Source organism: Ochotona curzoniae, unplaced genomic scaffold, assembly GCF_017591425.1.
Source record: "Ochotona curzoniae isolate NIBS_2020 unplaced genomic scaffold, NIBS_Ocur_1.0 contig_3622, whole genome shotgun sequence".
Lineage (NCBI taxonomy): Eukaryota > Metazoa > Chordata > Mammalia > Lagomorpha > Ochotonidae > Ochotona > Ochotona curzoniae.
The window spans coordinates 13,038,889-13,054,629 of record NW_024465926.1 but is presented as its reverse complement, the minus strand read 5'-3'; the positions used below and the strand labels follow the sequence as shown (position 1 = coordinate 13,054,629).

Here is a 15,741-nt window from a genome sequence, read left to right as displayed (position 1 = left end):
TCACTTTCTGGTTCGCACTATAAATGCTCAAGAGAGGCCAGGCTCAGGCAAATGTTTACCATACAGTTCGTTTCCTTAAATAAAGATCTGAGCAAGGGGGAGTAGATGTCTAGTCCTAGCAGTTAAAATCCTCAAAATCCAGATTGAAGTGCCTGGGTTGAACTCTCAACTCTGGGAGCTAGCACCATGGCATGTTAAGCTATCACCTGTTAGGCCAATATCCCATATAGGCACCAGTTTAAATCCTGGCTGCTTGGGGCCCAGTGTGGTGGCCTAGCAGCTAAAGTTCCCGCCTTGAATGTGCTGGGATCCCATTTGGGTGCTGGTTCTAATCCCGGCAGCTCCAGTTCCCATGGCCTGGGAAAGCAGTCAAGGATGGCCCAAAGCCTTGGGACCCTGCACCCACGTAGGAGACCTGGAAGAAGTTCCTGGCTCCTTGCTTTGGATCAGAGTGAATCTTCAAATCCTGGCTGCTCTACTTTCCATCCAGCTTCTGGGTAATGTGCTTAGGAAAGCAGTGGAGGATAGTCCAAGTCCTCAGACCCTTGTAGCCACATGGAAGACCTGGAAGAAACTTCTGGTTCTAGCTTTGGACAGGTACAGTTCTGGCCACTGCAGCCATTGCGGAGTGAACCTGTGGATAGAAGTTCTCTCTTTCTGTGTTTTTTATGTAAATTTTGCCTTTCAAATAAAGAAAAAATTTTTAAAGATTTAGTTATTTTTATTGCAAAGTCAGATATACATAGGAGGGAGAAACAGAGGAAGATCTTTCATCTGCTGGTTCACTCCCCAAGTGGCCACAATGGTCGGTGCTGTGCCGATCCGAAGCCAGGAGCCTGGAGCTTTTTCTGGGTCTCCCACGGGGGTGCTGGGTCCCCAGGATTTGGACTGTCTTCCACTGCTTTCCCAGGCCACAAGCAGGGAGCTGGATGGGAAATGGGGCTGCTGAGATTAGAAACAGAACTCAAATGGGATCCCAGGGCATGTGCAAGGTGAGAAGTTACTGAGGTGCCAGTCCTGACCACCGTGTTTTAACAGCATGCTGGCAGGGGTCCCCAGCTCTTTCCAGGCCCCTTCAAGGAGAGTCAGCAGCGCTCACGGGCTGTAGGAATGGAACCTTTCTTTCCAAGTCTCTTGACCTGATTTCTTCTTTTCCTGCCCAGGACTGGACTCCTCTTGGCAGAGGCCAGCAGAAGGGCACCATTATTATAGCTGCTTGCTGGGAGAGCTGGTTCACCTGAGGGATTAATGGTTAACCAACCTCCTGTACCCTTTCCTCCAGCAGGCAGGTGGTGGCCCAGAGTGAAAAGTCCATCAGAGACACACCCCACAAAGCTGAAGCATGTACAGTGACCCGGCACTGGGCAGCAGAAGCTGCTCCCGGGAGTGGTGTCATAGGCCTAGGCCAGGCCTGTCTGGCCACCACCTGAAATTCCACTGTCAAACCTGGGGGAGAGCGGCCAGGGCGGCCAAGTGAGAGCCTGCGGGAAGCCACAGGCCTCAACAACTCCAGGGCCTGATTTGCATACAATTTCAGGGGGCCTCCAGAGACCCCAGAAGCCCTGGTGTGGCCTTGGGTGCGAGCAGCCTGGGCAGAGCTTTCCAGCTCCCCTGGCTTTCACTGCTCCGAAGGGCGAGGTCAGCCTGGGAGAGCCCTCTTTCAAATGCAGATATTCCGGGAGGGGCCCAAGGACCAGCCGCTGTGAAAGCTGTCCCAGGACAGCCTCTGCCTGGAAGACCTTGTGGGGCGGGGGAGAAGATCCTAGACCGGAGAGGCTCCCGGGGAGAGCTCACTATTTTTCCAGGAAGTGGGAAGGGCAAGTGCTGGGCCAAGAGTGTTAGCAGCGGATTTTAATAAGGTGCTTTCAGGAACCTTGTGAAGGAAGGGCAGTGAGGCAGGCAGAGAGCCTGGTGACTTGTGGTAGACCCTTAGAGCTCAACGTCCTGCATCAACCCCCAGTGTTTCCAACTTGATGGGAGGGGAAACCGAGGCAGCTCATGGTTGCTGAAGGCCGACCGCCCCTCTGTGTCTCCTCCCCAGCCTAGACTGCCATGGTAGGGGTGAACAGAGCTTTCTGGACCCTTCAAGGGAGAGCCTGCAGGAGGACTTGAAGCCTGACCTGTTCTCTCTGCCCCTAATTGTTCTCTAAAATCCTTTTATTGAATTACTCAAGTATAATGGAAGAGAAGCGGACAGGGCATGCTGAGTAGAAGAAAGCAAAACCCCAAGGCTCCCTGGGCGCGGGGATGGCATCAAATATGTATTTTTTACATCCCTGGGAGAAAGAAAATAAACAGAAGAGGCGGCTGACTCCTCGGGGGCGACGCCTGATTCTGTATTTCCACTGTCTTGTTTAACACACAGGCCTGCAGGAGCCTAGGTGGGAAAGGAAATGCCGGAGCCTTCTCCCTCGGAACCCCCTGGTGGGAACCGAGCTGCCTGGGTGGGTGCGAGCTTGAGAGGGGGGGCAGCTGGCAGCGTGGCCCTGGTCTTCTAGGAGCCCTCTCTCTCTTACAGCAGCTGAGCAAGTGCCCTCCTTGGCCCCCCATGGACTCCTTGGTGGTGGAATACTCCAAATGGCCCCTTCAAAGGAACAGCCGCCACACTCACTGATTGCTTTCGCATTAGCTCCAGCCAGCGCCTTAGACAGATGAGAACGGCGCTGTGACCCAGGCCACAGGCCACAGACTGCTTTGTAATCCTGGCCCCGCCGGGAAGAGGAGGGGGAAAAGAGGCGGCCTCCTTGCCTGTAGCCAAACCGTGCAGATGGCTGCTGCCACACGCAGATGTGAAACGTACCTTGACTAATGCTTGCTGGTCTAGTGTGTTTTTGATTCTAAAATTATTATTTTAGTTTGTATTTATTTTCATTTTAATTTGAAAGGCAGAGAGATCCGTACTGACTCACTCTGTTAGGTTTTAAAGGCATTTAAAGTTCTTACAGTTCTTAAAGTTCTTCCGTTGTTATGCGCAGCTAATTCCCACAACCAAGTCCTCTTTTCACAGTAAGTTTACCGCAAGCCAAAATCCCAGATGCAGCGAGGTGCTTAGTAGGTCCTTTATTCCAGCAGGGTAGGAACGGGACAGGGGGAGCAAGGGAAGAAAACTAGAAGGGTCACGTCTCCTGCCACTGTGGCAGGATGGGGGCTGCCAGGGCAGGAGAAGGGCCAAGATGGACGAGAACAGGGTAGAGCCAGGTGAAAGGGGAGGGAAGGAGAAAGTGACGGAAGGACCAGAGAAAGGGAGGGGGACACGCATCAAGGCTCATTTACACAACACAGGGGCGCCTGCAAGGTGTGGGAGAGGCCCCAGGGAATTGGTTGGGAGGAGGGGCTGTAGTGGAGCCCCAGGGACTGGTGACTCAGATTATCAGAGCCACGGTGAGGTGTGGGGACTAGGGGGAGGGCCGCAAGAGATTGGGGGGTGGGATTCTCAGGTAAGGTTGCATTTCATGTGATCACCAGCTGTGGGAAAGAGGAAGCAGGAAGCTGTGCGGGGCTCAAGATGGGATGTTCAAATCACTCCTCACACACTCTCCGCATACCTGCGACAGTGGCTGGGTCAGGCTGAAGCCTGTAGGCTGAACTCCATCCTGCATCTTGTGCTGCCGTCCCCGGGGGCACTAAGGGAGCTGGAGTAGGCAGCGGAGCTGGGACTGGAATACAGATCCCATAGTCAAGTATGGGATTTGGGCATGCCAAGGCAGGGTCTTAACTGCTGGAACAAACACCCACTCCCCAAATCATTTTGGCAGAGACAAATTAGACATTAGGTGGTGGTTGCTGTGGTGTGCCTGTGTCATTAAAGGCCCCCTGTGGGGATCCAGTGATCTTGGGTTCTGGTCATGGCTTTGACCCTAACTTGCTATATGATATTGGGTGAATTATGTGCAAATAACCAATGAATGGCTGCTAAGGAATCTCTTCTTGGTTGGTATCAGAAAAACAGATGGAGGTGTCCAGTCCCTGTCAGGGCCCCTGGTTCCAGCTCAGCTATTCCACTTCCTGTCCGGTGTAGTCATCGCAAGTATTTAGGGAGTGAACCAGTGGATGAACAGGGTCCCCCTCTCTACCTCCAGCTTCGCTCTCTCTCTGCCTGTCTTGTCCTGTTCTCTCTCAGCCCTTCCCATCAAGTGGATGAAAATTAAAACCAAAAAACAAAAAACAACCCGATGAAATGAAATTGAAAACCAAGGTTCTAGCTTGGAGGCTGGGGTCACATGAGTTTCAGCTAAAAGTCCAGGAACCAGAGAGCATTGGGTTCCAATCTTCAGGCAGCTCTCCCAAGGAATAAACAGCACTGCACTCCACTTGGTTTGAAATGGCTTAACCTGGGTCATTAGTATCACTCCTCATCTTTCTAAAAAACATTTTTTTTAAGATTTATTTTTATTTATTTATTATATTTATTTATTTATTTATTTTTAAGATTTATTTTTATTTTTAAGATTTATTTTACAGAGAGAAGAGACAGAGAGGAAGATCCTCTGTCAGCAAATACACTTTCCAACGGCTGCAATGGCCGGAGCTGAGCCAATCCGAAGCCAGGAACCTGGGGCCTCTACCAGTCTCCCAGGTGGGTGCAGGGTCCCAAGGCCCTGGGCCGTTTCCGTCCACCCTCCCAGGCCACAAGCAGGGAGCTGGATGGGAAGCGGGGCTGCCGGGATTAGAACTGCCCAAATGCAATCCCGGCGTGTGCAAGGCAATGACTTTAGCCACTAGGCTACCGCACCGGGTCCATAGTCCTCGCATCCTGGTTTCTTTTCCGAGAAATAGCGCGCGCGAGAGAGCGCTTCCATCCGGCTATTGGTTCACTCCCCAAATTCCCCCAAAGTCCTAGGAATCAACCACATTTAATCACTGGCACCAGCGCCGGCACCGCGCCCGGGGCTACATTAGCAGGGGCGGTGGAATCAAAAGAGCAGAGCCTGCGTGTCACACAGCCTGCCGGGTCTGTGACCGACTCGTTACCGGGAAGGGGTCCCGGACCTGTCGGAGCGGGCCGGGGAGACGAACCCGGGCCTGGGGCGTGGCTGACCGCTCCGCCCCGTGGAAGATGCGGGGGCCGCGCCGCGCCGCTCATTGGTTGCGGCCGACAGGTGCATCCTCAGCCAATCAGTGGTGCCGAGGGCGGAGCGTTGGGGCTCACCTGGCGGCTGCGGAGCTGCCCGGATCAGAGGCTTCGGAGCCGCGGAGCACCTAGTAGTTCGCAGAAGTCGCTCCCGTCCGTCACCCGGCCCAACCCAGCGCAACCCGAGCCGCCCGGCCCGAGCCGAGCCAAGCCGAGCGCTCCCGGTCCTCGCCTTCGCTTGGCCCCCGGCAGCGCGCCATGGGCCCTCTGCGCCGCAGCCTCCCCGGGCTGCTGCTGCTGCTTTTGCTGCTAATGCAGGTACTTCGGGTTTCCGCCCCACGCCCGGTTCCCTCTCGCGTTGTCCTCCCCACAAAGTTTTGGATCCCAAGTGCAGAAACGGCCTGGAAGCGGCGCGGCGCTCCGGAGCGGGAGGGGGCTGGGATGCGCAATGGCTTGCCGGCTGCCTCCGGCCAAGACCCAGCTTGGGGGGGCGCGCCTTGTCGCCCGCGCCAGGTCGGAGCGGGCTGAGGGCCGGGATATGGGAAAGGGGAGCCCGGGTGCGAGGGAAGGTGGGGCCGGCAGCCTTAGGGACGACGCCCTCAGGTGAGGGAAGAGTCGACGTCGTTGCAGGTAAAGGCACCTGCCGGATAAAGAGAAGGCCGGGAGGGAGCCACAGGAACGAGGTGCCCCCTCCCCCCTGCCGAGAGTTTCGGGGTGGGAGATGACGTCGACGCGAGTCGGGGCGGGCAGTTTCGGTGTGGGCGGGAGGGAGCCCCTCACCTCTCACCCCTCACCCCCACCAGATAACCCCAGCTTCGTGCCTTTTCGCCCGTGCAGGTCTCCCCGCGGCTGTGCCAGGAGCCTGAGCCGTGCCACCCCGGCTTTGGCTCCGAGAACTACGTGTTCACCGTGCCCCGGCGGCACTTGGAGCGAGGCCGCGTCCTGGGCAGAGGTGAGGGCGCCGCACGAGGCCTGGGCGCGGCGGGGAAGGGCTTGGGACGTGGCACTCCCACGCCCCTGTCGCATTGGGCGCGGGGCCCCGCTGCCACCGCTGCTGCCTTGGAATGTGCTGGGATGGGAAAGTCGGGGCAGGTTGGGGGTACTCGGTGTTTCTCCAGCGGCAGCTGTAAGGTGTATTTATCCATCCCGCAGATCGCGGAATCCCACCTGGTGGGAATATTCCCGGCAGCTCACAGACAGGCAAGCTGAGGCCCGGAGCATGCCTTTGGGAGCAGGATTTGGAACTGGGCCCTGAGCCCTATGTCCCTTGAGCCATCCTTTGTGGGGTGCCTGAGGAGCCCACTCTGTTCCCAGGACTGGGACTTGGTTCACAGAGATAAGGACATTTCAGTGGAGCTTCTATTTCCTCATGACTCAATGAAAACACATGCAAACGCCCCATGGACCTGGGCCTTATCTCGGTGTTCATCTAGAATGTGCTTTGCTCCCTCCCCTTCCCTGCTCCTGGGGGGGAGGGAGAAGAGGGAGGGTGCAGGTGCTCCCGTGGGTTTGTCAATTCCCAGGTGCTTGCTTGACATCAACCCACTGGGTCCTTCCTCCTCACTCCAGGTGATTAGGCAAGTGTCCTGACTGTGGCGTTTTTTAAAAGAGCAGTCATCTCCCCTGGGAAAAAGACCTCCCCTGCGTTCTTACCTCTAGGCTGTGGCCTTACAACCATCCATTTAGAACAGCGTCAGAGGATGTTACAACAGAGGCTTCGGTGTGTTTGAGACCTGAGGCTTCTGAACTTGGGAAAGCAGGGCCGTGGAGCTGGTGGTGTTGGGGCCCCTCAGTTCTCAGCCTGGGTCTTGACCTTATGCCCAGGTTAGCTGGCAGCATGGATGGATGGATGTTTTAGCAGAGCAGGTGTCCCGCCTCTCGACAGCGTGGTGGAGTCAACGTGTCTTGGTGCCCCCTTTTTGGTGCACTCACTTTGGTTGTATGCACTAGCACACCCAGGCTGGGTTCATCTGACTTTCCTCCCTTTCTGTGTCTGGCCAATGTTGGCATGTCAATGATGATGATGAATAGCAGTGCCTGTAATTCACCTCAGCGCGGGTCTCACGTGCTTCACGTCTTTTACAACCCTTGATGCTCACGAACCCCTTTGTTAGAGGGGTGCCATTGATTATTGCTGTTTTACAAGTAGGGAAACTGAGGCGTAAGCAGTTTAGTCATGTGTGAAGGAGCTATGCCTGGTCCTGTCTTCCTCTTTCCCCTTTGTTTTAAAGAGGGGAGGGGCGGGCAGATTGAGGGCAGTTGGGAGTTTGGCCTGCTGGTGATAACACTGGCCTGGTGCATGGTGCACCTGCATCCGGTATCACGATGTGACTGGGGTCAAGTCCTGCCTGTACTCCCAACTTTGACGGATCAAGTCCCCTGGGTCCCTGCCACCCACATTGGGCCAGGTTACAGGTTACTGTTAGGGCGTCTTAAGGAGCCAAGCACCAGAACTTGGGGGGATCGTTAGGAACGTTTGGGATGCACCAGCTGGAGTGGGATCCTGAGGGAAGCTGGTGCTGCAGGTGATGGGTGGCGATAGGGCAGACACCAGACTTGCACAAGCTTCTTGTGCGGTTGGTTGCAGTTCCCTTTATGTCGCTAATGCAGCTCCCACTCAAGAGATTTCCTGTCTTCTTTCTCACTTCTTTACAGTCTTTTTGTACTGGAGGGGGTCTCCTTTTACCCGTCTGGGGTGCTGTCACCCCCCAGACAGAGGTGTCCATCAGAGCATGGATGGACATATGTAGGACCTTAGGGACTGGCTTGGAGGTGTGAAGCAGGGAGCTGGGGTTTCAGAAGGGGCTTCTCTGGGTAGTGTGGGCACCAGGCTTAGTCACTGGCTTTGTGGGGAATCTGAAAGTGGGGAACTTGGAACCCTTTTCTCACAGGAAGCTGTAGTGTGGCACGAATAGGGTGTTGGCTGAGCCCAGGGGACTTGAGTGAGTTTGGCTAGGATCAACCCAGACCCTGTGAGGTGATGGGCGCCCCAAGTCCCTACCTTTTATTTCAGTGGTTTCTGTCCAATTCCTGAACGGGAAAATATTATCCCAAAAATTCAGCTGTCAGCTCATTAGAGTTGCTGACTATTTTGCATTTTCTTCACCCAAACCTGGGCTGGTAAATCATTTGGGGTTGCAGGAGTATTTGCTTAGGGCACACAGTTCCATGGTTGGGGAGGAAAGTAGGACAGGCAGGTAGGCTTTCTAAGGGATACTCTCCCACCTTGATCTCTTCCATAGCCTGGCCTTGGCACCCACCTATGTGGCCTAACCCCACACACCCATTTCGCTGAATGGTGGTGTGCATGGCACGCGGGCCCTGAAGTTAAACTGGGTGTTAGGAAAGCAAATAGGAAGACCTGTTCTGGGATCACTTCCCGTCCCCAGCTCCCCATGCCCCCACCCACGGATGCCTCAAAATCACCTGCACGTTCACTCAAATCTGGGCCCAGGGTGGACACAGAGCTTACTGGGAAAAGAGACCAATTCGTGGGCTGTCTTCTCGCCTCCTCTTGCCTTTGTGTCTCAAGAGGAGCCCGTGCCAAGCCCCAGGCCCAGCAAGGCCATTTAAGGAAGGTTGGCCGTGCCATCCCCTTGGGGCCTGCTGGCCTTGTCTTCCTCTGCCAGGTGGTGTTGGAAATCCCTGTGTGCTCTCCCGGGCTCTTCACTGGGCGAGGCTCGCTGTGGCGTCTGTTACACATTCCCTCCCCAGCAGAGCCCCAGATAAGGCACCACTGCAGCCATTGGCTCGCCCATCTTCCAAGAGCTGCCAAAACCCTAACATCTCCAAGAGGCATGTGTCACACGTCCCAGACCTGGCCTCTCTACTGGTTTTCTTTTCTTTTTTTTAAAGATTTATTTATTTTTATTGGAAAGGCAGATATTTAGAGAGAGAAAAGATGAGAGAGGAAGATCTTCCTTCTGTTTGATGGTTCACTCCTGTAGCGGCCGCAACAGCTGGTGCTGAGCCAATCCAAAGCCAGGAGCTAGGAGCTTCTTCCAGATCTCCCACACGGGTGCAGGATCCCAAAGCTTTGGGCTGTCTTTGACTGCTTTCCCAGGCCGCAAGTAGGAGCTGGATGGGAAGTTGTTCTGCCGGGATTAGAACTGGTGCCCATATGGGATCCCGGCGCGTTCAAGGCAAGGACTTAGCCGCTAGGCCACGCTGCCAGGCCCAGGATCAAGTATATTTAAAACAAACAAACAAACAAACAAAAAAGAAACCAAAAATCCCTGTTCTAGCTACCAGTTCTGAGTAGTTCGCTTTACTTTTGTGAGCCTCATTTTCCCCATCTGACATGGCACTAATGCACAGGTTTGTTGCGAGAATTTAAAAAGCTCCGTTTGTTCCTTGAGTCAGCAAGTGGGGAGAAAGCTGTCATGAATGGAAGGTAAGCCTGAGTGGAGAGGAACATGGCTCCTATTTCCCAGAGAACAGTGAGTGGGCACTGGTGTGTTATTTGGAGCCAGTGAATGAATGCATGAGTGAGTATGTGCCTTTTTTGTCCTCCCACACTCCCTGTGGCCTTGCACTGAACAGACCCGGAGGCTGATTGCAAAAGGGCAGAAAGAATTTGTTGGAACTTTCTGATACGGTGGTTGCCCGGCCAGCCACTCTTGAAATTGAACCTTGGCTCTGAATGTGTCCTTGGGGATCCCAGAACTGAGCTTTCCCTCCTGAAAGCTGTGGGGGCAAGGAGGGAGCTGGGCGACCTTAGAGCCTGCATCGGGAATTGGACGGGCAGTCAGTCATCTTTAAGTGTTCATCTTGGAATTAAAAAGGAAATTTGAGGTGGCTTCTCTCAGGGTCTCTGGCTGTGTTTTTTTTTTTTTTTTTTTTTGCTCTGGTCAGTTTCTCTTTTAACCCAGCTCAGGTTTGTTGCTATGGACTGGCCCTTGCGACTCTGAGTTGCCGCGCCACCCCTTCCTTGTCCGCTTCCAACCCTGCTCTTCCCTGCCAGGGTCCTGTGGTCTGCAGATTCGGAAGGTCTTTTTTGGATTTTCTGTCAGTGTAGGACAGGAGATAGGGATGCCCTTGGTCATGCCAAGGGCAGGTGTCCCTGGTGCCTGTCTGTACCCTGAGTGAGAGTTGCACCTGCCTCCTCCAGCAGAGTGAGGTGCTCAGGGCAAAGTAAACATCAGGGCCCGCAGTGCTTTGCCAGAGGTTCCAAAGTCTCCCTGGGCCCCCTGCTGCCCCATAAACCAGCCAGACCGGTTTGTTAGCCCAGCCTGCTTCTGTGTTAGGCAAACACTGCCTGACAAACAGTGAGTGGTCCAGGGTGCCTTTATGAGAAAAGCAAATGCTCTGGTGATCTCTCTGCGTGCCACTGTGCAGGGTACTCAGAGTGGGTTCTGGTAGGCTAGGAAGGGGTGGGAGGAGTGGGGAAGGAACGGCTAGCTGGGTGTGGAGGAAGGAGCCAAGGTGACCTCAGCCAGAGCAGCCTCTGCTGGTTTCGGGAAGCATTCCATGGCACATGTGCTTTAGGGTGTTTGTCGGCCAGTGGTGCTCTGACCCAGCCCAGGCGGGACCTGGGATGCTCCCCAAATGCACGTTCACCCAGGAGCCCACCTGTTTGTTTCTGTCCCTGTACACTCCTGGATCCGGGGCCACAAATGTTTGATGAGTAAATGCCAGGTGCCAGCCAAGATGTGGGACCAGGAACTTAAGAACACCCTGTATCAGGGAGGAATAAGGCTGTGAAGGAGAGCTCTGGGTGCAAAATGGAGGGATGAGGGGAGAGAAGTAGGGGTAGGGGTCCAGAGAAGGAGCTGGTGCACCACTTCTCTGCTCCAGATTAAGGATCCCCAGCCCCTGCTGTAATTGTGGTGCTGGATCTCAGCCTCTGTTTGATGAGTCTCTTGTGTGGGCCATTTTCAGCCTGATTCCCCTTAGATTTTTCACTTCCGGAGAAGTACCAGCTGAACTGGCTAGCCCTTCCTTCTTGTCTGTCCCAGAAAATCCTCTTGGTGTCCGACTAAGGGATAAGGGGTGTTCCTGAGGAGTGCTCCCTGCAGGCAGGGACCCTCTGCCAAGGAGGAGGGAGGCTTGCTGCCCTAGAAGTTTCCTCGTTACTAGCACTGGGATAGAGTGGGGCCTGCCTGCAAGGGCTGACTCCCATCCCCAGGAGCAGAGGGCCCCGTGGGATAATTGGGCACACACCCTAGGTAATAATTAGCTTACTTTGTAATTGAAGAGCACTTGCAGCCAACAGAAAGCTATGCGGATTGATTTTCCCTGGGCAAGTTCAAGGCCAAGAGGGCCACCTGTTTCTGTGGTTTGTAACTCAGACTTCCCCAGGAGAGAAGTCTCCAAGTGTCTTGTCCCCCTGCCTCCCCCAGCTGCTCCCCCAACACAGTCTTTTTCTCCACCCAGCAGTTAGGGTGATGGGTGTTAAATTAGAAAAATGTTACTCCTGCCTCACATCGCTCACACTTCCCCACTTCACACAGAATCAGAGCCATTTGTGTAGCTTCCACAGCCTCTGATCTGCTGCTGCCTCAGACTGCGGGACCTCACCTCTTCCCACTTGTCTCTCTGCTTGGTCCCAGTACCTGGCCTCCTGGCTGTGACTGGGACAACCTGGGCCCCTTTGTGCCCCAGGAGCCTTGTCCTGGTTTTTATACCCGCCTGTGCTACAGAACAGTCTTTGGGCAAATGTGACCCCCGTTGTAAGGCTTTTTTTTTTTTTCCAGTAAGCTTATTTTCATCGTATTTGAAAGGTATAGACAGAGGCAGATCTCCAATCTGCGAGTTTACCCACTGAAGCTTGGCTACCTTCTGGACTTGAGCCAGGAACATAGAACTCAGTCCAGGTCTCTTCCCAGGGTTGGCAGGGACTGAGGGCCATGAGGTGTCACCCATAACCTCACAGGAAGCTGGGTCTCTGTGGGAACCAGGCACTCAGTCACCCCACACACCTCCATGCCCACGCTTTCCCAGCCTGCTTCTGAGGGAGCTTTTTTATTTTTTAAATATTTATTTATTTTCATTGGAAAGGCAGATGTGCAGAGAGAAGGAGAGACAGAGAAATCTTCTGTCCGCTGGCTCACTTCCCAAGTGGCCGCAACGGTTAGAGTTGAGCTGATCCAAAGTCAGGAACCAAAACCTTCTTCCAGGTCTCCTAATTGGGTGCAGGGTCCAAGGGTTTGGACCATCCTTGACTATTTTCCCAGGCCACAAGCAGGGAGCTGGATGGGAAGTGGAGCAGCTGGGATTAGAACTGGCATCCATATGGGATCTTGGTGCATGCAAGGTGAGGACTTTAGCCGCTATGCTACTGCGCTAAGCCTGGAAAGGCAGATTTTTACAGAGAAAGATCCTCCCTCCACTTTTTCACTTTCCAAGTGGCCACAATGTTGTGTAGCTGAGTTGATTCGAAGCTGGGAGCCAGGAACAGCTTCTGGGTCTCCCATGCAGGTGCAGGGTCCCAAGGCTTTGGGCCATTCTCCACTATTCTTCCAGGCCATAAGCAGGGATCTGGTTTGGTAGTGGAGTAGCTTGGTCTCAAATCCCACAAAAGATGGAGAATTATCCAGTTGAGCCATGTACCTCCCCCTGCATTATCCTTCCCCTGCTTGACTTTGCTTCTGGAACAGAGGCCTCGGGCGGGTGCGGGGGAGCACAAGGTTTAGCTTGTTTTACTTCTGGGTTGCGTGAGTTTTGCTGCTGGAATGGTGCCTGATGAGTGCCTGAATGAATGAGCAGTTCCAGAATGTATACGGGTGTCCTGACTGCATTTAGAGAGTATTTTCATTGTTGTGATAGGCTTTTAGTGTCTGAGCCACAGGAGGCACCAGGAGAGGAGGAGGTGTTCTCAGGGCTTTGTTGCTGCAGGGTGTCCATGTTCCTCTAGGCCTATGTACCCCGCTGTAACTCGACCTCATTGTCTTGTCACAAAGCAGCTTGCAGGGCAGACTGCAGAGGTCAGAGGAGCTGTTTCTTCCCACACTTCTGGGTGTAAGGAAGCACCCGATCAGAATCTAAGCGGCCACCTGAGCCTGGCAGGGCCATCTGCTTGGTTTCCCATTGTCTGGGTCACACCTTCCTTGAGCAAGGCTCCCAGATACACCCAACACCTCCCACCTGGCACCTCCGGGAAACCTCCAGCCCATGAATTGTTTAAGACCCAGTGTCCATTCTTCCTGTTCTTGGCAATACCGTGGGGCCTGGGAGGAGTTCGCTGAGACATACAGCAGCCACAGAGGCAGAAATGGAAGGCTCATAGAATCAGATTTCAGCCAAGATAAGCATCTCTCAGGTCCAGAATCCATCTGGTCAGTATTCATCAAAAGAGTCCAGCAGTGCAAGGTCTTCTGATTCTTTTTTTTTAGATGTATTTATTTATTTGGAGGATAGAGCTTTAGAGAGGGAGAGAACAGAATGAAAGATAGAGCTCCTATCCACTGGGAGCTTTATTTAGGTCTCCCATGTGGATTCAGGGACTGGAGCAAGTCATATTTTGCTGCTTTTCCAGGCACACTAGCAGGGACATGGGTTGGAGGTGGATCATTTCCCTTGCCTTTGGGCCAAGATCAAGTGTGGGAAGTGGAGCAGCCGGGACGCAAACCAGCATCCATGCAAGATGCCAGTGTCGTGGGCAGTGACTTGACATGCTGCATCACAAGCTGGACCCTCTTCTAGATTTTTATATAAGTAAGGCATCACCATGACTTCCAGATGATACGGAATGTGAAAGGTTGACACAGTTAGCAAATAAAAACAGAGTGTTCAGTTAACATTTGAATTCCAGATAAACAACAGCTAATTTGGTACAAACTCAACTGAAAAAATAGTTGCTGTCATACTTGCTTACGATAGTGTATTGGGCTGTGTCACACTATCATCATAGGCTGACTCCTTTGATCCTCATATCAGCCCCATGAAAAGTATCAGCTGTGGGCAGAGCGGGTGTTGGAGTCAGGAAGTGGGAGGACCAGTTGCTGGTGGCAGCTGGGCAGGCAAAGTAGCAGACAAGGTAGTCTGTCCAGCCGGGTGAGAGCAGTCACTGACTTTGCTGCCTGTCTCAGAGGAAGTCTTGCAGAGGCCTGTCTAGGCATTGATGTTGAGTACCTGTCCAGGACCATGGGAGGCCTTGGGGATTTAGGAGGGGACAGACAGCATCCCTGCTCTCATGAAGCCTCCCTTCCAATCAGGAAATATCGTAGTGATTCATGCCCATCTCCTGTGCACCCCGGGGCATTGCAATGCCAGTTCCAGTTTTAACTGTTCCACACTCAATCCTGCTCCTTGCTAAGGTGCCTGGGAAGCGGTGGAAAATGTCCCAAGTGCTTGGACTCCTGCGGTGGGAGCGCCAGGACCTAGGCTCCTGCTTCAGCCTAGCCCAGGCCTGACCATTGCAGTCATTTAGGTAGTAAACCAGTGGATGGAATATCAGTCTTGCCTTCTCTCTGTCATTCTGCTTTTCAAATAAATAAATCTTTAAAAAGGTAATAGGACAAATATCATATGTTCTCTCCAATACAAGGCAACAACATTCATGCAAAATGCAGAAGTAACTATATATAAGTGAACAACTATATATATATATATATATATATATATATATTCTTGTAGAGGAACTGTATACTGGAGACTAGCAGTAGGCACCTCCATTCCCAGATAGAAGGAGGACTCCCAGTGAAACAGTTTAATATATCTTGACAGTGTAATATTGTATTTTCTGTCTTTTGTCTATATTTACCATTCCATGATGTACTTAAGTAAACAGCAGAATGTATTGTAAGTGTTACTAAAGGACTATGCCGGCATGATAATATGGGAGAAAATGATGGGAAAATGGGGAAGGAGCAGTGGGAGGGAAAAGGGTGAATCCCTATATTTATAAAACTGTATCATGGAAAATAATTTAAAAAATTTAAGCCCAAAGCACAGATAAATGAAAAAAAGGAGATGGGAGGGACATATGCCGGGGTGGAAGGGTCTGGGGTTCTAGCAGGGAGAGGTTTACGTGGGTGATGCCCTGTGTGGGGCTGTGCAGTGAGGGTCAGACCTGGGCTGTCACTGTAGGTAAACAGGCTTGCCTGTCCTTCATGGCCGAGTTAGTGACATCAGAAATACCGCAGGGGTCAGTGTCTGCCTCTCCACCAAGCCCCTAGAGCTTGGTGCCCTTCCCAAGTCCCCTCTCCTGCTCTCTGGGGCAGATTCCCTCCTGGGGCACAGGGGCCCCACCCAGTACCTCAGGACCTGTCTGGGACTTCCTCACTGCCAGCATTTTCTAAGAGCAGGCTCTTTCCCCTGCGCATTCCTCAGCATCCTGGTGTGGGAGTGTTTGGAAAGCCAGCTAGATACCCAGCTTGAATGTGGAAAAGCTGTGGCTTTTACTATCAGAGAACGTCAGCCTGAGTCAGCCGCAGCACAGGTACCCGGCTGGCCTGGGCACTGTTGGCAGGTGTGGCAGGCCCTGAGTCACCACCCTGCGAAGGCCTCTGCTGGTGAGCTTTTGTGTTTCAGTGGTTGAGTCAGCTGCATGACATCACCTTTTCATAGAAACAGACCGGCAGGTGCCGGATTTTACTCACCAGGCCACAGTGAGCCCTTGGACCCAAATCTTCCCTGTTTAGTTTCCAGCTTAGGAGTTGGGGAGCAATGACTGGGCTCAACTGCTGCTGTCACCCCGATTCCTGGGCTTGTGATCTTGACCGAAAGTT

The 15,741-nt window shown here is 53.2% G+C and overlaps 1 protein-coding gene across 1 annotated transcript in view; it reads left to right on the top strand.

Annotated features, from left to right (window-relative positions):
• Positions 1–5,329: 5,329 nt before the first annotated feature.
• The window catches only part of CDH1 (cadherin 1), a 58,133-nt gene continuing 47,721 nt past the window's right edge, over positions 5,330–15,741 (top strand). Inside the window, exons 1-2 of the mRNA XM_040982048.1 lie at positions 5,330–5,389; positions 5,909–6,023. Coding sequence (XP_040837982.1) covers positions 5,330–5,389; positions 5,909–6,023 — 175 coding nt within the window. The remainder of the gene's footprint in view (positions 5,390–5,908; positions 6,024–15,741) is intronic.